Source organism: Marmota monax, unplaced genomic scaffold, assembly GCF_021218885.2.
Source record: "Marmota monax isolate L192 unplaced genomic scaffold, Marmota_monax_Labrador192_F-V1.1 WCK01_AAM20220418_F8-fsc00009, whole genome shotgun sequence".
Classification (NCBI taxonomy): Eukaryota; Metazoa; Chordata; class Mammalia; order Rodentia; family Sciuridae; genus Marmota; species Marmota monax.
In genome coordinates, this window is record NW_026694710.1 from 25,139,257 (window position 1) to 25,166,993 (window position 27,737).

General features: G+C 41.5%; 1 protein-coding gene across 14 annotated transcripts in view; it reads left to right on the forward strand.

The window, feature by feature from the left end:
- The window catches only part of Kiaa0232 (KIAA0232 ortholog), an 80,808-nt gene that overhangs the window by 10,436 nt on the left and 42,635 nt on the right, over window positions 1-27,737 (forward strand). For 12 of the 14 annotated variants that reach the window (XR_009224817.1, XR_009224816.1, XR_009224818.1 and 9 more), the window contains exon 2: window positions 16,178-16,671. Coding sequence is in view for 9 of the 14 variants with exons in the window: in XM_046423558.1 (XP_046279514.1) it covers window positions 16,528-16,671 (144 nt within the window). In the remaining 5 variants the exon portion in view is untranslated. The remainder of the gene's footprint in view (window positions 1-16,177; window positions 16,672-27,737) is intronic. The other 2 variants (XM_058572437.1, XM_058572432.1) reach the window with 1 other exon arrangement.

Sequence of the window (27,737 nt, forward strand, 5' to 3'; positions counted from 1 at the left end):
TTGTGGGTGGAACTGTGGGTTCTGGTTTACCCGCGGTGCAAAAGTTCCCAGGACCATGATGATGAGCATTTTATGTACGTGATGAAATCATATTGTCCTAGTTTTAAATTTGCTAGTGAACATGCTGCTGTTGCCTCTAGATTAAACTCACTTGTGTCCTTCGCTGTGTTTTGCCCATGGTAAATGTACACCAAAGGGTGGTGGTTCTGCTGTTTGGAGTTAGTGAAGAGGTACTTCAGTGGGCAGGGGAAGCCAGTTCTTCCCTCAGTGTCACATGCTGGTTCTCTGGACACAGAGGCACGTGGAGCGCTGGTTAGGGCATGTGTGGGGGAGGGAGCCCTTGAACTGCCTGACAGGCCCAGGGAGGCACAGCCTCGGGAGCCCTGAGAGGCGTGGTGGTTGCCTGGAGCTGGTTTCTGCAGCCGGAGAGCTCTCTGAGGGGCTGATTGAGAGGGGAGCAGCCCGGCCAAGTCCTTCAGGTGGATCCTGGGTGACTCAGCATGGTGTCTACCACAGTGCAACAGTATTTTTCTTAGAAATGTTTTGATTGATTTGATTTGACCCATTGTTGGCCTTCAGGAGAAATATAGGTAATAACAGAAATGAGTCCCCTTTCTCCGTGCCTCTGCTTGGTGTGACAGAATTGTTGTGCTCAGTAACCTCTTCTTTCCTGGACTAAATGTACTGGTTTTCTCAAACGTGCCATTTTACATGATGTCCATTTCAACCTGCTATTGTCTTGGCTCTCTTTAGCCGTCTCTGCACATATTTTCAGACACCAGTGGCATTAAAGGCCTTGGAGCAATAGCTCATTCTCAAAAATTTGGAATGTATGTCAGGTGAACTTAAAATTCTCAGCTCATTTAGTCCCCTTTCTTTTTCCCTTGTTGAATTTGCGCTGCTTTGATAATTTGAAAGACATCTCTCTCTCTTTTTAAAAAATATTTATTTTTTAGATGTAGTTGGACACAATACCTTTATTTTATTCATTTATTTTTATGTGGTGCTGAGGACACATGTGAGGCGAGTGCTCCGCCGCTGAGCCACAACCCCAGCCCTCTTTTTTTTTTTTTTAAATATTTTTAGTTGTAGGTGGACACAATGCCTTTATTTTATTTATTTTTATGTGGTGCTGAGGATCAAACCCAGCGTCTCGCAGGTGCTAGATGAGCGCTCTACCGCTGAGCCACAACCCCAACCCCTTTTTTTAATATATATATTTAATTGTAGATGGACATAATACCTTTGTCTTATTTATTTTTCTGTGGTGCTGAGGATTGAACCCAGTACCTCACATGTGCTAGGCGAGTGCTCTATTGCTGAGCCCCAGCCCCAGCCCCTTGAAAGACTTCTTAGGGAACCTGTGGCCTTTTGGACTGTGGTAGAGTAGAAGGTAAATGCTGGAAACCCAAGTTCACTTTGGAATCATTGCTGCTGTAGTCTTTGTGGCCAGAAGGGCCCTTGGCTGAGCCACTGTGGCAGGGAAGGACCGCTTGCTCCCGAGGCAGTGCAGCCTGTGCCTCTGCCCAGTTCTTCCTCCTCTTTCAGTGGGAGATGGTCTCTTTGAAGTCTCACGTCGTCATCTGTGAAAAGGGAATAACAGTGTCTACCTCTTGGGGTAGTTGAAGTGAGATGAACATCCATGTACAAAACTTCCATGTTAAGGATTCCCGTGAGTTCCTGCTCCTCCTGCTGCAGGAAAACCACATTTATATCCTAAGGAAGAAAGCGCCTTTGTCACTGAGTCTTTGACAGAGGTGACTGAGCTGTGACTGTGATCTTGCAAGCTTCAAGTAGGAGGAAATGTTCTTAATCCGTGAAGAGTGTCTAAGGAAACCGGCCTTACAGAGAATGCCTGTCAGTCTCATGGGGGAGTGTGGGAACATTTCCTGTGTAGTCAGGTGCAGGGCGAAGGGTGCCCCATTGGTGCCACTTCTCACCAGCCTAGCTGACTGCCACAGTAATCTGACAGGACGGTATTAACAGGCACAAGGGCTGTATGCCTAAACAAAATTGCTGTCACTTGCAGATGATAATGTGTAGAAAACTAAAGAGAATCTGTAACCCAGTATCTAGGATAAATCCAACAGCCAGGGTCTGGATCAAAATCTAAAGTTTATTCAAGAGACATAAAAGGAGACCTAATTAAATGTGCGGATGGCTCTTATTCCTGACAGGAAGACAGTGCCGTAAAGCAGTCGGTTTACATGCAATTCATTTCCCATTAGAACCCCAAGAGGGCCTTTCCTAGAATATGACACACTGATCCTAAAATTGTAAGAAAGGGAAAAGGATAAAGAATAGGGAATATGCTCCTGAAGCAGAATTCCAAGACTTGATGTAAAGGTCTCGTAATGAAGACTAGTGTGGTGTTGGTGTAGGGTTGAGTCCCAGACAGACCTGAGGTTATGTTGAGCTTGATGAGAGCAGTGGTGGTAGCAGGGCGGTGGAAGGCTGGTCCTTCCATGAGGTAGGATTGTTGGTTTTCCAGATAGAAAAAATGAAATGCAGGGGTTGCTCTTTTAGAAAGTGCCTCAGATCCCTGAGGCGGAAGGTGGGGGACATGCATGTTTTAGTTAGTTCTTTTTTTCTTTTTTGGTACCTAGGGATTTGACCTAGGAGCTCTTAACCACCAAGGCACTTCCTCAGTTCCTTTTTTTTAAAATTCGGAGACAGGGTCTTGCTAAGTTGCTGAGGCTGACTTTTAACTTGTGAACCTCCTGCCTCAACCTCCTAAGCTGCTGGGATTACAGGCGTGTGCCACTGTGCCCAGGAGTTTAGTTAGTCCTTTCTGGGTGTTTCCTTAGCACCTTCCTGCTAGAGCACTCGTCACCTGTCTTCATAGGTGGTATGGTTATGTGTCACCTTCACCCCTTCTCCAAGGGCAAAAAGATAGAAATGGGATTTTGCCTAACAGGGTAGAATGCAGAGGTGATTCAGATGTGGAGCAAGGTGTGGTAGGTGGTGTGATGAAGGAGCAAAGGAATGAAACTAACTGGCAGGAGGTTCTCAGGGCAGAAGGTGGAGGGAAGGGTGAAGGGCACTTCTGAGTCCATGTATTTGTGTGGATGTTCTTCATCTAGCTGAGGTCAAATGGAAATATCCTGTGGGTCTTTGGGACTACTAGACTGAGAGGACAAGGTAGGAAAAAGAGATTTGTAGGGGTGACATTTGTATAAATCACACCAACCAACCCACCGTTCTCTCTTCCTTTCTCCTGGCTTATCACTGTGTTGCCCCAACTGCTCTTGAACTCCTAGGCTCAAGCCATCCACCACTGAGGGTCGGCTTTGCTGGTCTTGTGCAGGGGGAGGCAGGGCGCTGTGGAGGGCCTTTGCCCCTGCACAGAACACCCCGTGTGAGGGTGGGAACCTGAAAGCCACTCTAGTGTACTCAGAGACAGTAGATGTGCCCGGAGGCTGTCCAGGTTAGAGGGGAAAGCTGAAGGATTCTGATACTTATAAAAAGGAGTACTGGTTGGTTTGCTGTATAGAATAACTGTGCAAGTTATTTGAGGGGAAGTAAAGAAGAGAGATACTTAAGAATTTTATTCCTAAATTATGCCATTAGTTTAACTTTTCAGTCTTGGAGAATTCAGGATGGAAGGACCTCAGGTGGTCTATATCTTACTTATAATTTAGACTTTGGGGAAAATGTTAATTTCATTCTGAAATTCCTCTGTTCCAAGGAAGCAAAAGAGGTCTATAAATAACTCAGCACACAAACTACCTACTTCCTTCCTTCTTGGAGGTCCTAGATGTATATTAACATATTGAAAGTTTCAAGAAGCTCTGGTGTTTTCCTAATTTATGCAAAATAAAGTTCTAAAGCAATATAATACATTTGTTGTGTCATCCAGAATAAACTTTGAGAACACCCCCCCCCCCAGCCTGTTATCTTTTAAATGATAACATTGTTCCTTTAAATAGCTTCTAGGGGCTAGAAGAATTACTGTAGTTACCCTAAGAGCTACATCTGAATACTTGATTTAATGTTTGAAGCATATAACAATGTATGAAAAATTTAGCACACATACTTTGGTACTTTCTGAGTTCTCCACTGTATCTTTTTGCATAATCAAATAGAATTTCATTTAGACCCTTTGAAATTTCTAACTAGTATCAGACAGTCCACACAATTTTTATATTAAATGAGATTTTATTGGCAGATAATAAAACATTGTTGAAGTGTTGCTTATTACCTAAGCCCATTTTGGGGAACTATAATATTTTATAGCTTTTTACAGTAATTTTTAAAAATCCATGGTCTTAGCAATTGGAGAGTTTTGGGCCACTCTCCCCCTCTCTTGAAACTCAGAGGTAGATTGCCTTGGGTTCTGAGTTTAGAAGTTGAAAGCACTAGAATACCTATGCTTAGACATTTTTTATTTTTTGGTACTGGAGACTGAACTCATGGGCACTCTTCCACTGTGCCGCATCCCCAGCCCTGTTTTGTATTATTTAGAGACAGGGTCTCACTGAGTTGCTCAGTGCCTCGTGGTTGCTGAGGCTGGCTTTGAACTCGAAGTCCTCCTCCCTCAGCCTCCGGAGCCGCTGGGATTATGCTTAGACATTTTGATAAGCAAGAGTATCACTTTGAAAGATCATTTTGGCACAGTGTGATCTAGTATTTTATATGATAAAATGTTTCAGCTTTGACAGTGCTTTTCATCATATTTGAGCTTTTTGTATTTTCAAAAATTCTAAAAATCTATTTGTTTTAGTTTCTAAATAAACTTGCTTAGGATTTTTGAAATTTTTAATTTCCTAGAGTGAAGATAAATTTTAATTTCTCCTATCTGATGTTTTAAAATTTCTAAAATTTAATTGTTTCATTACTTTTGCAACAAATTTCATTTCATTTAATTTCATTTACTACCTTTCTAACAAAAGCTCTTAGAATTTCATGATAATGAACTTTGTTTTGTCTTGTGTTTGGATCTTGTGTGGTGGCTGTTTTGTTGCATTTTGCAGGCGAGGAGAACTGTTGTAGTTGTGAGTGTGTACATTTCCCTATCCCTTTGGCTAAAATAGTTTATGCTTTTTTAAAATTTTGTAACCTGTTTGACATGCAATTTGCCTCTGCTAGGAAAAAATGAATTTTTGTAAATTCACATAAAGACTTTTTTGTGTGTGTGTGTGTACCAAAGATTGAACCTGGGGGCATGTATAACCACTGAGCCATATCCCCATCTCCCATTTTTTAAAATTTTGAGACAGGGTCTTGCTAAGTTGCTTATGGTTGTGCTAAGGTGCTGAGGGCTGGTTTTAAACTTGTAATCCATTGGGGCTGGGGATATAGCTCAGTTGGTAGAGTGCTTGCCTTGTATGCACAAGGCCCTGGGTTCGATCCCCAATATCAAAAATAAAATAAACTTGTAATCCTCCTGTCTTAGCCTTCCGAGTCACTAGGATTACAGGTGTGTGCCACTGCACCTGGCCCATTAGGACTTTTTTTTTTTTTTTTTTTTTTAAATAAGGAACTTATTTTTTAAATAAGGAATTTCATTTTGCAGGCAGAAAAACTGCCATTTTGTAGCCCTGCTAATGAATTCTGACATCTAGCACATCTAAGTGAACTGTATTGGTTATTAATAACATAGTAACCTGCAAGCAGTTTTAATCTGGCAGTCCAGTTTTTCAAACCTGAAATGTTAACAGATGAGTATGATCATCAGATAACTGGAGATCAGGTAAAAGTTAGATATAAAATAGTGCAACTTTACTTAAGCAGCTTATCTCCTAAATGGCTGAGTTTAAACAATAAGGACAGAAAGGCTAACTAAAGCTTTCTGGTCTGTATGCATTTGCAAGTAGCAGGGTCAGTAGAGAATTTACCCAGATTGGATGGAAAGCCCTTCCCTTTCCCATCTCCTTTCATATGTGACCTGCTCTCCTTTTGCTTTAATGGAAAATTGCTGATTCTACATGGAAGCAATGCTTTCACCTATCCTGTGTTGTCACATTTGGTTCTTCTTTTTGCCTTCATCTTCAGGTCTGGTTACAGGCCTGCAAATTTTTAAAATTCTTAATAGTTTTGTTACTGTTAAGTAGTAGTCTTAGCTATCAGAACAATCCTGTATTTATGAAAGTAATTCATTGTATCACTGGAGAGCCTGTACTTAGCAGTTCCTTTCTGATACCTTGGCTGGTAAGGATGCAGTGTCTTATTCTTTGTTCAGTTCTCCCTGTTTTCATGAAAGGAACTCAGGTCCCTCACGAGTTTTTTTTTTTTTTTTTTTAATATTACATTATCTTAAAAATAAGCCTTGTTCATTTTTCACAGGATACATCTCTAGAATGGGGTCTGAATGTCCAACATACATAATTTTTCAGACATGGAGTAAACAGGCTTACATGATCAGCTTTTAGCCCCCATCTCCTGTTGTTAGTGGTAGAGTTCCAGTTCCGATTCTTTATGGAGGTCCTCTTCTGGCTATAGATTGGCTTTGGGAGCCAGACTCCCTACTAAAGAAAGTAAGCAATACTTTGTGGTCCAAATTGTAGCACCAAAGTGAGTAAATAACAGGCAAAAATTATTTAAAATATATAAAACCTTGGTATGTGTTTGCATTCTCTGGTTTGCTAGGCAAGTATTATTTAGGATCTTGGTAAAAAGTAGTAGCATCTAAAAGCCAGAGCCTTAATATTTCAAACATACTTTTAAAAATTCTCTTTTCTGCGGTCTTCTATTTTCTGTTATATCCTCCCCTCTTCCCTCAGGTACTTTTGTGTGAAAGTGCTGCAGCACCCAGCTTGAATAATTATGAAAAGAAAGTTTAGGGCATGAATGCCCTTGAACCCGAGCTCTTCTGCAGACTTATTGTGAAGTTTTGAATGACCAGTTAAAAATATGTAGTTGGAGTGGATGTATAAATTGAGGAAGTACCATACTAGATCAAAGGGAATGGCAGAGGGTTTCAGCTGGTAGAAGAGTGAGTTGTTTTACCTAATACCTGAGCATAAAGCCAAAGCCTGCATATACAGGATGGTGAATTTGGAAGTCAAAACCTCAGGGTCACTATCTTTTACCACCAGCGCCATGCACAGTGCCTGGGACACAAGAATCTCCAGTGCATATGAGAGTGGGAAAGAATGAGGAGTTCCTAGGTTACAGTCCCCCCTGCTCACGGGCTCAGAACTTGGGCCAGAGGGAGTATTGTGCCACATGTTAATATTTCAAATATTGATTTATTTCTCAAACTCTCTTCAGAATTTATTCATCTCCATTTAGGTTTGGGAAATTATCAGTCCAACAGTTTTAATTATCTGCCAAGATGGGAGCATGCCGCTCAGTGGAACATGGAGTATGTCAGTTTGGCTTGAAGAACTTTCAGCCTTCTTTTGTGAAATAGCCTATCCCCAGGAGGCAGCTAGAGAACAGTCTGAATGGGTCTCATCCCAAGACAAAGGCATGAGGACAGTAGCTGCCTTGAGTGGGCAGGAAGAGAGTAGTAGGATGGCTGCAGGGTTGCAGGAGGCAGGGCAGGCCGCACTGTGCCGCCTGCTGGGCAGTCCTGTCTCAGCAGCACTGGGGCCTTCTGGAACCTTTCTGAGTGTATTGCTTTTGTCTCTTTTTTACGAATTATTTTTTGTTTTACGTTATTTTAATTCATCTGTGCTTTAATTTTTAGTTTACCAGAATGCTGATTTTAACAATGTTAGATATTTCCTATTAAGAATTCCATATTTTGTCCCATGAAGTGGTCTTCAGGGCTGGTTGCACCTGTCTCTGCTGAAGAGAGGCCAGGAGACTTGCTTTGACTGATGAGTGTGAGCAACTCACTTCCTTGAGAAGGCCTCAGTCACTGGAAGTCAAAACCTCAGGGTCACCTCAATCACATCTTATTTTCTGGCCCCTGAACTGATAGAGTTCAAGATGGTGTCCATTTTGTCACCCTGTGTCCCAGAATGATCATGTTTTGAGTGATTACACTCATCATCCCTGCCAACCCAGGATGGGCATATAGCATGACAAAAGTATAAACCATTGTTTTAGTCTGCTACAATTTGGGGGCAGTTGTTTCCGAAGTATCATGTGCCCTATTTCAACTAAAACTTTCTTCCATTGGCCTCTTGTTCAGGGGCCCTCTTACTCCTTTTCCTCTGACAGTAAGCTTAATCTGTTTTTGTTTTCTCACTATTGTGGTACAGGGGATTGAACCCAGGGGCACTTCACCGCTGAGCTACATCCCCAGCCCTTTTTATTTTTAAATTTGGGACAGGACTCGCTGAGTTACTGAGTTTAAATACCTGAATTTAAATAGCCACATATGACTAGAGTCTACCACACTGGACAGTGCCTCAAGACTGGAACAACATGGGGGGCAGTGTTGATGAAAAAAGCAGAATATGAAAATATTTGTATGTTATTATTTAACGTGTTGAAATACTGAAAAAAAGTACTTCAAGGTGCTAAAATTGTGTGTTTCTATTTTCATATTTAAGAAAATCTTTTAAAACTTTTAAGAAAAGTGTATAAGAGGGCTGGGGATATAGCTCAGTTGGTAGAGTGCTTTCCTCTCATGCACAAGGTCCTGGTTCAATCCCCAGCACCACAAAAAAATATATAATATAAGCCAGGCATGGTGGCACATGCCTATAATTTCAGCAACGTGGGAGGCTGAGGCAGGAGATTGCAAGTTTGAGGCCAGCTTGGGCAATTTGGCAAGACCCTGACGCAAAATAAATAAAAAGGGTTGGTATAGTTCAGTGGTGGATCTCTTGATTCAATCCCCAGTACCAGGAAAGGGGGGGGGGGAAAGCCAGTAAGGTAAAATTGAGCAGAAAGAAATACTCTGAAGTCAACAGTCGGCTGCTTCAAAATATGAATGCACTGTTTGCACAGAGCTACCCAGCTTTTTCTCCCGCATTTTACCCAGAGCAGCGTGGATTCACAGCTGCTCCTCCCTGTGTGCTATGTGATTGGCTAGGATATCACACAAGGCAGTCAAGTCACCATGCCTGTGCACTGTTGTATTTTGCAGTGATTTGCATGTGTTGTGATCACACCTAGAATACTTATAGTGCATTGCAAAAAAGAGAGAGAGAGAAGCACCTTGCTGTATTTGAACACCAAAGAAATTGCACTGTAGACAAAGTATATCTCTTACTGGAGCTGCTGCTAGTACACTCCAAACAACTATCTCAAAAACCTAGCAAGAGCTATAGTTTGAATTATTTTCAGTAATAACATGTGGCGTTTAAAGCTTATAGAAAGATGACTGTATTTCTCAGAACATTGTCACATAGGGATGAGACTTAGAAAATTCGTGAACTTTCTCAAAATGATCCCTCCTCAAAAAAAAAACAAAAACCACTTTATTATTGAAGTACTTATTTTAAATTTGTGACATTATCAGTTTTATCTATTTTTTGAAAGAGCTTTGTTTTAGGTAATAATAGCTTGAGTACTTAGGCCAGTTTTCTCTTCCTTAGTGGCCAAACCTCTTGGGGAATGTCGCATCACCCTGAAAACATGTAGACTAGATGGTGGAAGGAGTCAGTGTCTTTGCTTTAAAAATCGACTTTGTTATTCTGGTTCCAAGAAAGATCTTCACGTCACAGGCGCTGGCATTGACTCCTGAAGACTGAGGCTAGCGTGTATTATAACTCAGTGCAGGGTTACCTGGGGGATCAGCTGGGCCTGACTGCTGTTCTTCTGTCAAGCCACCACACTCTGGCTGCCAGGCACAGAGCCATGTTATTATGGTTTAGATATGAGTTGTCCCCCCAAAAGCACACGTGTGAGACAATGCAAAAAGGTTCAGAGGTGAAACGCTTAGAGGAGGAGAGTCGGAACCCAGTCACTGGATTAATCCACTAATAGGGATTACCTGGGTGGTAATTTTAGGCTGGTAGGTGCAACAGGAGGAGATAGGTCACTGGGGACATGACTTGGGGTTTATATTTTGTCCATGATGAGTGGAGTTCTGTCCCTGCTTCCTGATTGCCGTGTCCTGAGCTGCTTTCCTCCACTATACCCTTCCGCCATGATGATCTGCATTATCTTGGGTCTAGAGCAATGGAGTTGGCTCTCTGTGAACTGAGACCTCAGAACCCATAAGCGACAAATACGCTTTCCCTTCTCTGTGTTATTGTCAGGTCTTTTGGTCACAGCAATGAAAAATTTGACTAAAATACATGTTAATATTGACCCAAAAGCCTGCACAGCGTTGCTTCAGTCTTTGGGGGATAATTTTCATTGACTACAAGGGCTGTTTTTAATCCCAAGGTCCTTAAAATGTCTACTAGACAGAAAAAGCCCAATTTGTGCTGAGCTTCTTTGAGTCTGAACTGTTTGGGTAGAGTGTGGCTTAAATGCACAGAGATTGCTTTGCAAATGTCTGCATTCCAAAATAAATAGAAAGCTGGACGGCAGAGGGAGGCTGTGTATCTCTGTATTCGCCCTCTGCCACTAGCCATTTTGGGGACTTTACAATGTCACACTTTTGCCAGCTGTGTTCTTCAGCTTGCCAGGTAGATGAACATGGGTTTTGTTTACGTGGGTAAAACCGCACTCCCCCGGCCCCATGCTTTGACTGCTAGAGGTAAGTTTCAGCTGGGTGTCTCCGCATCAGCTCTCTGACTTGGTCAGATGTTCGCCCTTTACGGGAAGCTTGGTGTTTAGGGAAAGGGAGCCTAATACCTGCTAGTAGCTCCAGGTTCAGAGCAAGGAGGGCAGACGCCAGCTGCAAGCCAAGAATGGCTCCCCCTGGAAGAAACAGGAAGAAGTAAGCCGTCTAGTGACTGGTGTGTCCTGTGTGGATGGGAAGGGACTGGAGAGGTGTGCGCAGCCTTGTCTGAAGTTTCCAGACTTGCTTCCTCTTTCTTTTCCTTGGTCCTCAGCCATCTGTGCTCTGTAGATTATAATCTCCTGGTGACTCTATGGCTGTGACCATGTATTTGCGCTTGGCCATTGAGAAAGTCACAGAAAGAGTGACTTTTGAGTGGCTAATAGCACAGTTGGAGGTCGTGCAACTTTGGCTTCGGGAGTGGCTTCATTTTGCAATTTGCATGCCAGTTTTTCCTGCGCTACCTGGTATCATTTGGCTAAAGAAAATCTCCTTCAAGAGGCCATCCTGTGGTTGGGCTGAGATTCTCTTTTAAAGAAATGGGATAAAAATCACGACAACATTTCTATGTCAAACTTTACAGTGAACCAGGTCTTTCACAGCATAAAAGCTTAAGGCCTTTATCCATTTCAGTAATGAGGGAAACAAGTATAAGCCGAGCCTTTCATAGTAAACTAACATTTTGAAGGTGAGTGGCAAAGGTGACTGTATATTTCATTAGCCTGTGCCCTCTCCGTTTGATGGATATTGTTTGATTCAGTTTCCTCAGATTTTGGTTAGAACTTCTGAATCTCTCATCTCTCTTCCTGTGGGTCCGTAGTTTTTTTGTACTATATTTATCTGGCTTTTGGTATTAGATAATGCTGGCCTTATAACATGACTCAAGAAACGTTCTCTTCTCTTCACTTTCGGAAAAATTTGAATAAAATTGGCATTACATTTTCCTTAAATATTTGGTAGAATTCAGCTTTGAAGCTTCAGGGCCTGGAGATTTGTGAGTTTTTAACTGTAAATTCAGTTACTCTTGTGGACACAGAGATATTCATTAAGTGTCTCCAAGTGAGCTTTTGGTAATTTGTTTAAGGAATTTGTCATTTCTGTCTGAGTTGTTGAGTTTATTGGTGTAGAGTTGTGTGTGTGTGTGTGTGTGTGTGTGATGCTGCAGATGGAACGCAGGGCCAATTCCACGCTAGGCAAGCGCTGTCCCTGGTGTGAGGTTTTTCTAATATCCTTTTCATGTCAGCAGAACCTGTAGTCACCTCCTCTTTCCATCCTGGTGTTATAATTTGCCTTCTCTCTTTGCTGATAAGTCCAAGTAGAGGCCTGTCTACTTTATTTAAAATAATCAGGTTTATTTCATTGTTCTTCTGCTTTCTATTTCATTCTGTTCTAATCCTTTTTCTTTTTTAGTTTAGGCTACATTTGCTTCTCTTTTTCTAGTTTCTTAAGGTAAAAACCTCAGAGATCATTAATTTGAGACCTTTTCTAACATAGGTAGTGTTTTAAATTTCTTCCTAGGTAAATACTGCTTTTGTGGCATTCTGAAAATATTGATACATTGTGTTTTCATTTTCATTCAGTATAAAATATTTTCTGATCTCTCCTTTGTCCAGTTGGTTGTTTAGAAATACATCTGTTATTTCTCAAATATTTGGGCGAGGGTTGGGGCTGGGGCTGTAGCTCAGTGGTAGAGTGCTTGCCTTGCACATGTGAGGCACTGGATTCAATCTTCAGCACCATGTAAAAATAAATAAAGACATTGTGTCCATCTACAACTAAAAAATATTTTTAAAAATATTTGGGGGATTTTCCATACATTTGTTGTTTATAATGTAATTCCATGGTCAGGAAACATGCTTGTGTGACTTGAATTCTTTCAGCTGTTTGAGACTGCCTTCGGACCGAGAACCTAGTCTGTCCCTGTCAAGCTGCGGGGGGCTGTTCTTCTCTCTGTCTTGGTTTTCTGTGATGTGCTGAGAAAGGGGTGTTGAACCTCCCTGTGTAGCTGGGACTTTGTGTTTCTCCTTTCAGTTCTCCCAGCTTTTGCTTTATATATTTTGAAACTGTGCGGTCGGGTGTGCACTATAGAGCTGCTAAATCCCTCTTGATGCATCAACCTTCATCTTCACACATTGACCTTGGTCTCTGCTGACCTCTTTGCTCTGAAATCTGTGTTTTCGGACAGTAACAGTGTGGACATTGGGCTTTTGTCAGCATAGCATCATCTGTGTTCTTCCAGCCTTTCCCTTGGAACATTTGCGTTTTTATATTTAAAGTGGCAGCACATAGTCTGGTCTTGCTGTTTTAAAATCCAGTCTGTTGGCTGGGGTTGTGACTCAGAGGTAGAGTGCTTACCTAGCATGCATGAGGCACTGGGTTCAATCCTCAGCACCACATGAAAATAAAATAAAGATATTGTGTCCACCTATAACTAAAAAATAAATATTTTTTAAAAATCCAATCTTTCTTTGCCTTTTAAATCAGTGTGTTTATATATTTGTTGTGATTATTAATAGCTAATTTATCCGACTCTGTCTTCAAGTGAAATGCCCTTTCCTGTCCTCTGTAAGAACCTTGCAGTATCTGGGCACAGTGGCTGCTCAGGAGGCTAAGGCAGGAGATCAAGGTTCAAGTCCAGCCTCAGCAACTTAGTGAGACCCCATCTCAAAAGGAAAAAGGGCTGGGGTGCAGCTCAGTGGTAGAACAGCCCTGGGTTCAATTCCCAGTAACAAAAATAAAAATAAATAGATTTCACGATTATTAAAAAAAAAAAAAAAGGAGAGGCTTGTAGGAGTGTGCTGCATCTCTTCTCCCAGCCTGGGTGCTTCTGCTCCTTGTTCTGCACTTTGCTTGTACATGTGCTACACGTATGTTATTTTTGTTTAAAAAGTCAGTTATCTTTTAAGGATATTCAAATAATAAAACAAATATAATTACCATTTCCAGCTTTGAGTGGATCCACATTTTGTTCTGGTACCATTTTTTTCTCTCTTCATACTACCGTAGGACAGATTTGCTGCTGATGAATTCCTCAGTTTTTACATGTCTAAAAAGTCTGTTTCAACTTTTTTGTTGTTGTTGTTTTATCTGTTTATTTTTAGTTCTAGATGGACACAGTACCTTTATTTTGTCTGTTTATTTTTAAGTGGTGCTGAGATGGAACCCAGCACCTCACCTGTGCTAGGCCAGTGCTCTACTACTGAGCCACTCCCCCAGCCCCACAACTTGATTTTGAAAGATATTTTTAAGGAATATAGAACTCTCAGTTGACAGGGTTTTTTTGGTTTTTTTTTTCAGTATTTTAAAAGTTTTGCTCCATTGTCTTCTCACTCCCGTGGGGCCCAACAGGAGCTCTGAGGTCATCATTTTCTTATCCTCAGTGTGCCTCTCTTTCTGGCTGCTTTAAGCTTTTTCTCTTTGTCTCAGGCTTCAGTGTTTTGTTATGGAGTGTCATTTTCTTCATGTCTCTTGGGTTGGAGTTCATTGAGCATTGTGGATCTGTGAGTTTTTTTTTTAAAGCTTCATCAGTGTAGAAAAATTTTCAGGTGTTAATCTTTAAATATTTCTCTATCTCCTCCATTTCTTTTCAGACACCAATTGCATGTATGTTGGGTTTCTAAAGTTGTCACACAGCTCACGTGCTCTATTCAGGCTTTTAAGTTATTTTTTCATCCATCCTGCAGTTAGTTCTGTTTTGTAAAGTTCAGTGATCTTTTTTTTTTCTAACAGACTTCTCCTGTGTTTCTCCCTGTGAACATATCTTCATCTCCAGGTATTGGGTTGTACATCTTTTACATTATCCTCCATTCTCTTCTCATCTTTTTGAACAGTTACAATAACTGTTTCAATGTCTTCTCCGCCTCTAACTTCTCTGACAATTCTCAATTTCATTTTGGATGTTTTTGTTTTCCTATAAAAATTGAGCTTTGTTCTGGGACCATTATGAATTTAGTTGGAAATAGTTTGGTCCTTTGGGGTCTTTTAAGATTTGTCAGGCAGGACCAGAGCATTGTTTAGGGCTAATGCCCACCATAAACACTAGATCCTCCTGAGTGTTCAAGCCAGGGTCCCCTACACTGAGGTTCTCTAGTCGGATGGGTGTCGCTTGCCCCACTGTTGAGCAGGAATCCTGTCTCCTCCTGCTCTTCATGGTGCTCCTTGCTCGCGAAGGGTTAGGTCCTTACTTAGACACACACCCATGAACACTGGTGAATGTTTGTGGACAACCCTTTGCACAAGTGTCTGATATTTCCATTCTCTGCAGCCCTCTCCGACTTCTTCCTGTGAATCCAGTGACCTAGGTTCCCCTCTAGTTTCTTCAGCCATTGTGTCAAATCTCCTTGAATGATAACCAACTTGTCAGCCTGCTACATGTGACATCCCAGATTATTCCACTGATGATCTGTCTGTAATCCTGAGAACCAAATAGTTGTTAAACGAGTTCTGGAAAATGTTTTCATTTTAAGAGTCAGCTGATGAAACTCATAGAAAACCTTTGCTTTGATTTAATCAACTTTGATAATTTAGAAAAGATAACATATTAGAAAGAGTTTTTTAAAATAGCCAAATACTCATTAGTGATACATTAATCCAGCAACTTAGTCCTACGGTGGATTTAAATTTTTTAAAAAATATTTGATGTATGTAAAGTTTACTATGTAGTTGTAGATGGAATGCAAGAAACTCAGTCTTAAATCTTTGGGGGAAGAGTATTTAACTTTCTGACTTGATGCTTTTACTAACAGTGAACACTAAGACTGCTTCATAAGAGTTATTTTCAGTAGCCTTCTTATTGTCTGCTAAAGTTCATGCAGAAGCTGAGCTGATGAGCTTCACCTCTAACTATGTTGGTGTTTTTTGCTAGAAGTATACATCAATCAGTACTCTGCCACAAAGAACATTATGATTTTATAAACTCATTGTTAGATTAGTTTCACAATTAAAATATGTTAAAGGGAATGCTGTTAAATCAAGAGTGTCATCTATCACAAACAATCGGAAATTCAACCTACGTATGTAAGAAAAGTTATAGTAGGTATAAAGTGTAGCCTGCCATGGTATAAAAATGTTTGTGTTTCACCTTAATTTGTATGAAATAAGCAATGACTAGTCCTGAAATTTTTAGGCATATGAAAGAATTGATCACCTGTATAAAACTTAAATTTAAAGGACTAATTCGTTTTGCCTGTGTTTCAATAAAATTAATATTTGACTGCTTATTTCTGTTACACTTAAATGTGAACTAGTGATTTGTTAGTAAATTCTTTCAGTGTTACATATAAACAAAAATTTATTATTAAAAATTTATTGTAATCTAATAAAATGTTTTTATTAGTCCTGTCTCTTGAGATAACAAAATAAACCATCAGTATAATTGAGCACAGACAGAACATAAACTTCTCAATTTTCCTGTTAAAAGATAGTAAGCTTTTAAAAGTTTACAGTGTCATTTAGTTTTAAATGTCAAAGGTTCCAGGGGGAAAATAGTGTTCTAAGATCAAAGGTATTTCAATAAAGAGGAACAGTTTGTTTTTTTTCCACAAGATAAATAATTTGGTTTACATGTATATATAATGCATATCTTTTTTTCTCTCATTTTTGTAGGTTCTGCCGGAGACTTAGATTTGGCCTCCATGTGAAATGAAAGTAGGAAACTGCACGCGCGTATCTGTTGCTGTCAGGATGCTGGTTCAGTGGTCATGCCTAAAGAGGGAGGTGCTGTTCTAGAGAGCTGATGGCCAGCACAGGTGGATGCTGGTCCTAGGTGTCAAGCTTCTACCCTTTCTACCGGAGTGAAAATCCCCTCCAGGTACAACAGCACACCAACTACAGAAAATGCCTTGTGTTCTAAGGATGTCAGCAACCTAGATTCATGTACCTGTCTGCACAGTTGTGGATGGTTTGCCATCTGAGAGCTCCTCGAGTTCTATCCAGGCCCCGTGTCTGTTTCTGACATGTCTCTGCTTCATGCTTTGGGCCCAGTGCAGACCTGGCTGGGACAAGAGCTGGAGAAATGTGGCATCGATGCCATGATTTATACTCGGTACGTCCTCAGTCTCCTGCTGCATGACAGCTATGACTACGACCTGCAGGAACAGGTATTCATTCATTTACGTGTTTTAAATGTCCTGTGAAAACCCATGACTGTATTTGCATGTGTTACGTTCTTAACGAGGGCGATTGTGCTCCAGAGCAGGCCAGTCAGTGTGTGTTGTGCAGACTCGACTCTGTCGGGGACGAGATGACAAGTTGGAACTTGGGTTGGAACTTGGCAAGTCCACTGTTCAGTTCGTCGTTTGCTTGGCAGCTTTCTCTGTGTCACGGGCATTCGAGATGTTGCCTGGATTGCCGATAAGTTGATGGCCTGCTCTTTGAGCAGCACTGTCCTGCAGCCTTGGCTCCACATTCAGGCAGTTGTATATCACAGCTAGGTGTTTAGTCATTGTTCCTGTTCACTTCTTATCATCCCAAAGTTTAACACCTGGATCTTATTGGGAAGAGTGATGTTAAATAGCGTGACAAATCAGTAGACTTAAAGTTCTGTAAAGCTCATAACTTTGCCAGAAGTCACTGTATGTCACCTTGTAATTCAGACATTGTGAATTTTTTTTTGACATGGGTGCTGAGTTTAAAGTGAGAAACCAACCAAATCTGGGTTCTTGAAAAATAACTCAACCTCAGTCTCATTCTCCAGGAGGAGCTCCTCAAGTGTGGCCTGCTGAAGGGAAGCACAGTTTTCAGCCACCAATGGATGGGCTCTGGGTGACCTCTGCCTGCAAATTTCACATAAACTCTTGGTTTTTATAGAACCTTGGTGGGAAGAAGGGGCTATTTTGTGGACTTTTATTTTTCAAGCCATTGTTACTAACACTGAAAACAAAAACAAAGTTTCATTGACAGAGAAACTGCCTTTGCCCTTCCAAGCCACCAAAGCACCTGAGGTTCTGTAAGTGTAACATGCAGAACATCTCCTCGGGTCTCCCGCGTCCCTGTACAGACAGGCCTTCCCACTGCAGGTGTCTCATCATGTCTCTCTGGACACATGACTTCCAAGCAGCTTACAGCCTGGGCCAGAGGGAATTGGGAAGTGAGGTTTCCAGAGGGTTGACTCAGAACCTGATGATCAGCAGATGGGTTCGGTATTTGGTAGTTTCCTTACTAAAGCTTGACGATTTGCCTCCATCTTTGTAGCAAATGCAGAATAGAGTATTTAGGGACAAGTAAAATATTAAATCTACAAGCATGGAAGAACTTTCCAGAAGTAAGAAATATCTTTCTTATAATTAAAATAATCACATACTTCAGTTATAAACATGTACTTGTGTTTACATGGGAATGAGTGATTTTTTTTAGTAGGACTTTAATATAATTTCAATGTCAGCAGTTTCAGCTTAGAATATTTAATCAATAAATTAATAAGTTATTAAAATTAAATTAGTACATTTACTAACCCAAAGTGTTCCTGTGCTAAGGGCTGTAAGACATTTAGGGTAAAGCATAGGCCTGTTCTTGATAAGACTGTGGTGAAGCACATCTCTGATGAGATTTGATGGTGGACCTGCTGGTGTCTATGAGCTGCAGCTGGTGGGGGTCTGCCTGGGTTTGGTCCTCCCTGCTCAGTTGTGGTTCATCATCAGGACATAAAAGGTACAGGTTGGTGAAAACAGTGTATCTGGAGTTATGAGAAGGACCCACAGGGAAATAAAAGACCCTAAAATACTGCTCCACTCAGTCCTGGGAAGCAGACATGCGTGTCGTGTGTTGATGAAGAAGTTCAGATGGAAAACCATACCTGACAAGAGGTGACTCGGTGCCGAGGCAGGTATTCACCCCTCTGGCTGGTGGTGCTGGCTGCGCGCTGAGCGGTGGTGAACCGCTTCATCTGGTGTGGAGGTGCCATGGCTGGCAGGGATTTCACCTCATGGGCTTTCCTGCTTTCCTTCTCTGGTCGTGACTGCTGTGCTCTGGTAGGTATATTCTCAGACAAGAATTCCCTGTGTATCACTTTTAGATGATATCAACTGCTTTTCTTCCTCGTCCTTCAAAGCTCAGGTCACATTTTCTTTGAAACTTTCGATTCTTCTCAAAAGCAATGTCTTTTACCACGATCGACTGTGTCGCTTCTGTGCAGCTTTTCACTTTGTTTGCTGGAATGTGATCTCTTTCTCAGTCAGCTACAATACCCTTGTGGGCAGAAAATCACTTTTTTTTTTTTTTTTTTTTTTTTTAAGAAAATTTCAACTTTTCCTTGAAAAGTCATTTCTAACATCAGAAGAGCAGCAGGAGTAGTGTACACTTTTGTGGTGGTCACTCAGGCCACAGTTGGTGGTGCCTTCACTCTTTGCTTTATCTCTGTTCTCCTGTGCATGCCACCTCCTGAGTGCACCAATGTGCACGTGCTGGTGGCACCTGGAGCATCCTGCCTCAGGGCACATGCCCGGTTCCTTTTTAATTTAATTTAATGTCTTTTTGTGGGGGTACCAGGTATTGAACTCAGGGAGACAGGGCCTCACTGAGTTGCTTAGCACCTTGCTAAATTGCTGAGGCTGACTTTGAACTTGGGATCCTCCTGCCTGTACCTCCCGAGCTGCTGGGATTACAGGCATGAACCACCACTTCCGGCTTAATTTTATTTTAAGATAGGGTCTTAACTAAATCATCCAGGCCGGCCTTGAACTTGTTGTCCTCCTGTCTCAGCCTCCCAAGGAGCTGAGATCACAGGCATGGTCACTAAGCCTGGCCTCAGTGTATCTCCTGGACAGCCATAGTACAATTATAGAATTAAGGAAAATTACTATCAGTGCAACATTACTGTCTCAGACCCAGTCAGCATTTAGTTCTCAACAGTTGTCCCAATGGTGTTCTTCATTGCAGTTTTGTTTTGTTTTGTTTTGTTTTTTTTAACTCTAGCGTCCAGTGAGTCATGCATTGGTTTTAGTGGTCACATCTCTAATCTCATCATCCCTTTGTGTCTCATGACATTGGCATTTTTGGAGAGTATAGGCCATTTGCTTTCCAAGGTGTCCTTCAGGTTGGTGTGTTGCGTTGGCCTCAGTTCCTGAGGTTGTGGCAATGCTGTGACCTAAGTGATGGTGTATCCTTCCCTGTGCGCCATAGCATGGCATGTGCTGTATGACAGTCTGTGCCTTCTGGCTGATGCTGGCTCTGCTTCAGGTGTTGCCCACCAGAGTCCCACTCCAGAGCCGAGTGCTCCTCTCTTTGTGATGAGCCGAGCCGAGCTTGACAGTCTGGAGTCCACTGCTGAGTCCTGCCTACATCAGCTGTTACCGTGGTGGTTGGAGGTGGTGATTTCCTACCTCAGTTCTGCCCCCTGCATTGTGGTTTACATTCTGCAGGGCCTTCCTCTTCCGCTTTCTCTTTTTAAAATCAGTAGAGTAACCAGGTCACGCAGGGAGCACTCCAGCGCACCAGATGTGGTGCTAGCTATTTCTCATGTAGGGATTGCCTTATTCTTTCTCAAGGTAAGCCTTGAAGGTAAAGATGGTGTTCCTTATTACTTAGAGAGCAGTTAGAGGATCCTGGGTCAACATGGTTATAGATACCAGGATTCTTTCAGTCTGCTCCTGTTAGAGCTGTTTTTTATACCAGATGACTTTGTGGTTTGTTTTTTTTTAATTTTATTTTTATATATAACAAATCATTGTCAGATACATAGCAGACTCTATTGTTAAGGGCAAGCTTTTTTTTCTTAAATTTTAAAAAATTCTAACTTGTTATACATGACAGCAGAATGCATTACAATTCATATTACACATAGAGCACAATTTTTCATATCCCTGGTTGTACACAAAGTATAACACCTTTCATGTCTTCATATGTGTACTTAGGGTAACGGTGTCCATCTCATTCCAACATCTTTTTTTACACCCCTTGCCCCCTCTCTTCTATTCCCTCTCCTTTGCCCTATCTAGAGTTCGTCTAATTTTCCCAGGCTTCCCCTCCCAACCCCACTATGAATCAGCCTCCTTATATCAGAGAAAACATTTGGCATTTAATTTTTTGGGATTGGCTAACTTCACTTAGCATTATATTCTCCAACTCCATCCATTTACCTGCAAATGCCATGATTTTATTCTCTTATTGCTGAGTAGTATTCCATTGTGTATATATACCACATTTTCTTTATCTATTCATCTACTGACTGACAGGCATCTAGGTTTAGCTGTTGTGAATTGTGCTGCAATAAACATTGATGTGGCTGTGTCCCTGTAGTATGCTGTTTTTAAGTCCTTTGGGTATAGACCGAGGATTGGATAGCTGGGTCAAATGGTGGTTCCATTCCAAGTTTTCCAAGGAATCTCCATACTGCTTTCCATATTGGCTGCATTATTTTGCAGTCCCACCAGCAATGTATGAATGTAGCCTTTTCCCCACATCCTTGCCAACACTTATTGTTGTTTGTATTCTTAATAGCTGCCATTCTGACTGGAGCGAGATGAAATCTTAGTTTTGATTTGCATTTCTCTAATAGCTAGAGATGAAATATATTTTTTCATATATTTGTTGATTGATTGTATTTCACCTGAGAAGTGTCTGTTCAGTTCCTTGGCTCACTTATTGATTGGGTTATTTATTTATTTATTTATTTGGTGTTAAGTTTCTTGAGTTCTTTATATACCCTAGAGATCAGTGCTCTATCTATTGTGCAAGTGGTAAAAATTTGTTCCCAAGCTGTAGGCTTTCTGTTTACTTCACTGTTTCTTTTGCTGAGGAAAAGCTTTTTAGTTTGAATCCATCCCATTTATTAATTCTTGATTTTAATTCTTATGCTGTAGGAGTCTTATTAAGGAAGTAGGGGCCTATCGGATATGATGGAGATTGGGGCCTACTTTTTCTTCTGTTAGATGCAGGGTCTCTGGTTTAATTCCTAGTTCCTGATCCACTTTGAGTTGAGCTTTGTGCATGGTGAGAGATAGGGGTTTAATTTCATTTTGTTGCATATGGATTTCCAGTTCTCCTAGCACCATTCATTGAAGAGGCTATCTTTTCTCCAGTGTATGTTTTTGGCGCCTTTGTCTAATATAAGATAACTGTAACTATGTGGGTTAGTCTCTGTGTCCTCTATTCTGTACCATTGATCTACCAGTCTATTTTGGTTCTAGTACCTTAAGCTATACTACAGAGCGATAGTAACAAAAACAGCATGGTATTGGCACCAGTAATTGCATTAAATCTGTATAGTGGTGGTGTGGTCATTTTGACAATATTAATTCTGCCTAAAGAAGGATCAAGGGAAATCTTTTCATCTTCTAAGGTCTTCTTTAACTTCTTTCTTTAGTGTTTTTTAGTTTTCATTGTAGAGGTCTTTCACCTCTTTTGTTAGTTGATTCCCAAAGAATTTTTTTTTTTTTTTTTTGAGGCTATTGTGAAAGGGGTAGTTTTCTTCATTTCCCTTTCAGAGGATTTGTCACTGATATACAGAAATGCCTTTGATTTATGGGTTTTGATTTTGTATCATGCTACTTTGCTGAAAATTCATTTACTAGTTCTAGGAGTTTTCTGGTGGAATATTTTGGGTCTTATAGGTATAGAATCATATCGTTGGCAAATAGTGCTAATTTGAGTTCTTCTTTTCCTATCTGTATTTCTTTAATTTATATCATCTGTCTAATTTCTCTGGCCAGTGTTTCAAGAAGTGGTGACAGAGGCATTGTAAGGGCAAGCTTTAGAGACCAGGTGGAGTTAGGTTACTGTTTTTTCATGTACTGGTAAAGCTTTTAGAGAAGGGGGAAAGTTCCTTGTCTTCGCTGTTGACAGTTGATGTAGGATACAGTTCCCCCAGAGAGAAAGTGAGTGCCAGGAAACTTGGGAAGGTAGGCCTGCACCCTAGGTTGTGTCACTTCAAAACACTTTGCATGTTGCTCAACAGTGGCTAAGAGGGGAGCTGTGGTAAATTGTCAACCTGCATGTGCTGGGGGCTTTCCTTGCCCGGAAGCCATGCTGATTGATGGCAGCAACAAGCTCTCATTAACCTTCCAGGTAGGGAGGGGAGGGCTGTTCAGGAAGATCATTTTACAGTCCCAGACATTTTTTTAAAAAATTTTTTTGTTGTTGATGAACCTTTATTTTATTCATTTATTTATATGCAGTTCTGAGAATTGAACCCAGCGCCTCACACATGTGAGGCAAGCGCTTACCACTGAGCTGCAACCCCAGCCACCAAGCATTCTTGACTTTCCTTTATAGCTAACTAATTAAAACTACTGGCCTGGGGATATAGCTCAGGTGGTAGAGTACTGGCCTTGCATGCACAAGGCCCTGGGTCTGGGTTCAATCCCTAGCACCACAAAAAAGAAAGAGAGAGAGAGAGAGAGAGAGAGAGAGAGAGAAAGAAAGAAAGAAAAGAAGAAAAGCACAACTACCACCGAAGAGTTTAATATTTTCCTGCTTATAAATTCTGTTTCTTATTCATACAAGGAGTCTGGGATTAAAACAGAAAGCCCAGGTCAGTGTGGTTTAAATGGAAATACTGTAAAAACGAACACGTGTGCCAGCCACTGTTGTAAGTGCTGATTTTTCAGTTTATACTAACTCAGTCCTCACGGTGTGCTGATGTTATCTGTGTTTTATAAGTGGAATACTCAGTTACAGCAGCTAAGTAACTTGTTCAGGGTCACACAGCTAAGTAAATTGTGTAGCACTTACTGGTTTGGAAAACTTAAAATGTCCCTGGGTTAGGATGACTTCAGTGGCAGCCTGATGCAGAGCCTGGCTCTCAGTTTGCCTCCTCTGGCCTTTGTTCACAAGCCTCATCCCTCTCCTGCCTGCTGTCGCTCAGACTCGCACGTCCAGCAGAACAATGAGGCTTCTTGTCCTTGCAGGTCGACTTGGCCATGGGCCTGTCCTTGCCTTGGCCACTGTGATCAGGGGGCTGCGATGGCTAGGAATTGGCTGTCCTCCAGAGGCAGCCAGAATGATAGTGCTGAACCTTCAGAGTAAAGGTCTTCTCTAAATTCCTTTGTACAAGGTATTCTTCCTTTTTATGATCTGTTACCGCTTCTCAATTTTAGGAAGTAGTTTCAATTTGTACTACATTCCAAGATTTGGTCTTCAAATAAACCATTTTCCTCATGCAGGAGTCTGACCTTCTTAGACTTCTCCCACAGTCTTTCCAGGACGCCCTCAGTCTGTGGCAGGGTTCGGGGTCCTTGAGCTGCTGCGGTTTTAGATCTCAGCACCACCAGGACTCAATGAACACTTCAGCTATGGAGCAACTGTGGATGCTGTCCAAGAGTGAGAAGGGTAGTGCCTCCGTAACTGCATACAGAAAGACGCACAACGTGGGGGAATGTCCACAAAGGTCACATCTGTATAACTCTGCCCAGATAAAGAAATAGAAACTTGCTGGCCATCTAGAAGTCCCTTGTGCCCCCCAGCTTCAGGGGTCCTGTGTCCGAAGGGAATCCAGCAGAGTGGCCTGTTTCCCACCCCTCCTTCTCCCCCAATCCTGGCACCTGTAGTTTTCGCTCTCTAGACCCCAGAGACTTCCTCAAGCTATACTGCCCCCAACTTTCCCCCTCCCCCAGTACTGATCTACCAATGAGCCACACCCCCAGCCTTTTTTATTTTTTATTTTGAGACAGGGTCTTACTAAGTTGCTTTGGACCTTGCTAAGTTGCTGAGGCTGGCTTTGAACTTGTGATCCTCCTTCCTCAGCCTCTGGAGCCAGTGGGATTACAGGCATGCGCCACCGTGCCCAGTTTATTCTAGTCTTTGAAGTAGAAACTACAAAAACTGAATCCATCCTGGGTTCCTCGGGTGTCTCACTGCAGGCACAGAGGTCTCTGCTCCTTGGGGTTCAGCTTAATGACTGTACAGTATTGTGAGAGCAGTGCACATTTAGTGGAAACCATACTTTGAATTTGATCTTCTCTTGGGCTAGTAATGTGTTGGTATGCTACTTTTTCTTGATGCTGGGCAGTGGCAACCAGCCACAGAAATTGATGACCCTATTGCTGTACTATCCCATCATCCATCAATTAATTTTAGTTCAATTCTTCAAACATTCTTTAGGCCCTGAATGCTTTGAGCTGGTGTACATTATTGGTGAGTACCCTCATGACTATTCTGTTGTGCACTTTCAGTACAGTATTCAATAAATTACACGAAATGTTCAACCTTTATTATAAAATAGGCTTTGTGTGACAATTTTGTCCAGCTATAAGCTAATGTGGGTATACTGAGCACATTTAAAGTGTGCTAAGCCATGCTAGAATGTTCAGCAGGTTAGGTGTGTTCAATGCATTTTTTGACTTAGGATATCTTCTTTTGGGGGAGTGGTTTATTTTGTTTTGTTTGTGGAACTGGGGATTGAATCCAGTGGCACTTTACCATGATTTATATTCCTGCCCTTTTTAAAATTTCTTATTTTTGAGACAAGGTCTCACCAAGTTGCTGAGGCTGGCCTCAAACTTGGGATCTCCTGCCTCAGCCTCCAGAGGAATCACAGGCATGCACCACCACACTCTGCTTGACAAAGGGAATCTTCAACTTATCTTGTCTTTATAGCAGCCTCTTCATAAGTTAAGCATCTGTGCAGTTTTTCAGCAACTTTCCATTTAATAGACGTTTGTTCTACATGACAAGTGTTGACATTTGCATTCAAAGAACACTTCTTTATTCCCTTATTTGCTTAAATGTACCTAGTTGGCTTAATAGTTTTCCAGTCTGAATTTCAGAGTGTGAGGAAGGAAGCCAGGAGTGTCTTCCTAGCCCTGAACCTTCCCAGGATTTGCCCTTGCTCCTAATGGATGAATGGTGCCCACCAGTGTTCACATTGACTCTAAAAAGTGACAGGGAGCATTATGGCCTGAGAGGGTTGCTGTGGAGTGCACCTCTTCAGATCATTCACGAATAATTAAGCTGGTGGTATGGGAGGGGTTAGAGGGTGAAACTACATATTGCTGACCTTACCCAAATTTGTGCCTGTTGCGCCATGACATTTATCCCAGATGGCTGTTTCCGCTCCACCTCTGAGATCCTCCCTTGCTGTCAGTGTCACACAGTTAAAAAGAACATGGGCTGTGGAGCTGAAGACCTGCCTTCTGGTGCCACCTTCTTTACTTCCTGACTGGGGCAGGGCAGCGTCTTTGTGCCTGTCTCTGCACTGCTGTGATGCGTGTCCTGTGTAGCAGGTCAAGTGGCACTGTTGAGGGCTAGAGGAGGCTTGTTCTCTGCGTGTTTATTGAGCTGCTATAGGTGCTAGGCATCATTCTAGGCACTGATTCTACAGTTAGAGCGGGACCTTTCATCTCCCCAGCAAGTGGCTTTTCCTCTATTAACTACCCATCTTTAAGCTGCTGGGCAAATACATTTATTAAAGTAGGCTTAAGCTCTTGATAGTGTATTTCAAATATTTTCCAGAATAATCTCAATTTGAAATATTTGGCCTTGCATGTATCCTAGTTATGGATTCAGCAAACATGGGCCTGTTGCATTTCTGGATATAATTGCTACCTTTGACATAGTTGGGTCTTTTTAAAAGGTGTTTTGTCCCTGCCCCCCCCGCCCCCCAACTGAGAAGTAAAGATTCTGGTAGCAATTATTATTATTTCTTTGTGAAATAATTATCAGGTTAAAAAATAATAAATTTTTAAGAAGCTAAAGTAAAATGCAGATAGAATGAATCTGGATTTGTTCACCCAGAGTTGTAGTAGGAGGATTAGGGGACTTTCTCTTGAGTTTAAAGCAAAAAGTTTTAGTAGAAAAGAAATATATATATATATATATACACACACATACACACACACACACACACACATATATATATATATATATATATATATATATATATATTTATATTAGAGTCTGTTGCATAATATACTGCCTGAAACTTAATAAGCGTGGTGGTGTAGGCCTATAATCTGGAGAATTAGGCGGAGGCTGGAGTATTGCAAGTTCAAAGCTAGCCTCAGCAACTTAGCAAGACCCTCAAAATGAAAAATAAAAAGGGCTGGGGGTGTGGCTCAGTGTTAAAGCAGCCCTGGGTTCAATCCCCAGTAACCCCCCACACCAAAAAAAAAATCCAAAACTTATTAGCTAGATGATTAAAATCCTCTATTATAAACCTGACAGATTCTATGAGTCAGTCAGGAATTTGGGCAGGGCTCAGTCAGATTATTCTTCTACTCTTTGTAGCTTTACCTAAAGTTACTCACTGCTGTCGGCTGGTAGATGAGCTGTTCTGGAGGGCTTAAGGTGGCATTGCTGATACATTTGTCACATCAGAGAGGTGCTGGAAGGCTGGGCCCAGCTGGGGTTGCTGACAGACCCCTTATGTGGATTAGGGGCCATGACCTTGAATAATACAGGCAACTTTGCTGCTTCTGGGGAAGTCACACACCATCACTAGTCAAGAGGAGCATTACTTTTCCTCTTGGTACAGGACCTTCCTCTCCACCCAGGCATGTGGCTTTGACATTTTAGACCACCAAGGACAAAGAGGAGCCTGCAGGTAGAAAAAACAGGCCTCAAAGAATTGGGACTTCTGATTTCTGATGTTACTTCTGAGAATGGAGTGGAGCAGTGACTTTCAGATTTGAGGAAAATTATTTCCAATCTAAGAGATTTTCCCAAGCTATTAAGTATGAAGGTTCACAAACACGACTCAGACAGAGAAGGTGTCTGAGGTTGCTGGGGTGCTCTAGGTCTGAGAGCAGCCTGGTGCGGATACCCTGCATTGACATTGTGTATACTCTAGTGCCTAGGACAGATTCAGCATTAAAAGCATCTAGTTGTGTGCCAGTTATTAACCATAGTTACTTTTGGGAGTTGACAATGGGGTGGAACTGACTTTTTCTTTTTTTGAGCTACTTTTTAACTTCTACATATTTAACTTTATTAATATTTTTATAATAAAATTAACCAAGAAATCTGTATGTCAAAATTCTTTAGTCCGTTTCAAAATTATTATAAAGGTTGATTATGGCTAAAGTATGTTTTTTGCAGTTTATGAGTTGATATTTCTAAAATAAATAAAACAAGAGACTTCCCCACTGAAACTCTGAGGAACGATTTTGAATAATACAATCAGCTTCCTGGGGCTGGGGCTAGGGCTGGGGTTGGGGCTGGGGCTGGGGCTGGGGCTCAGTGCTAGAGCGCTTGCCTAGCACATGTGAGGCACTGGGTTCAAGCCTCAGCACCA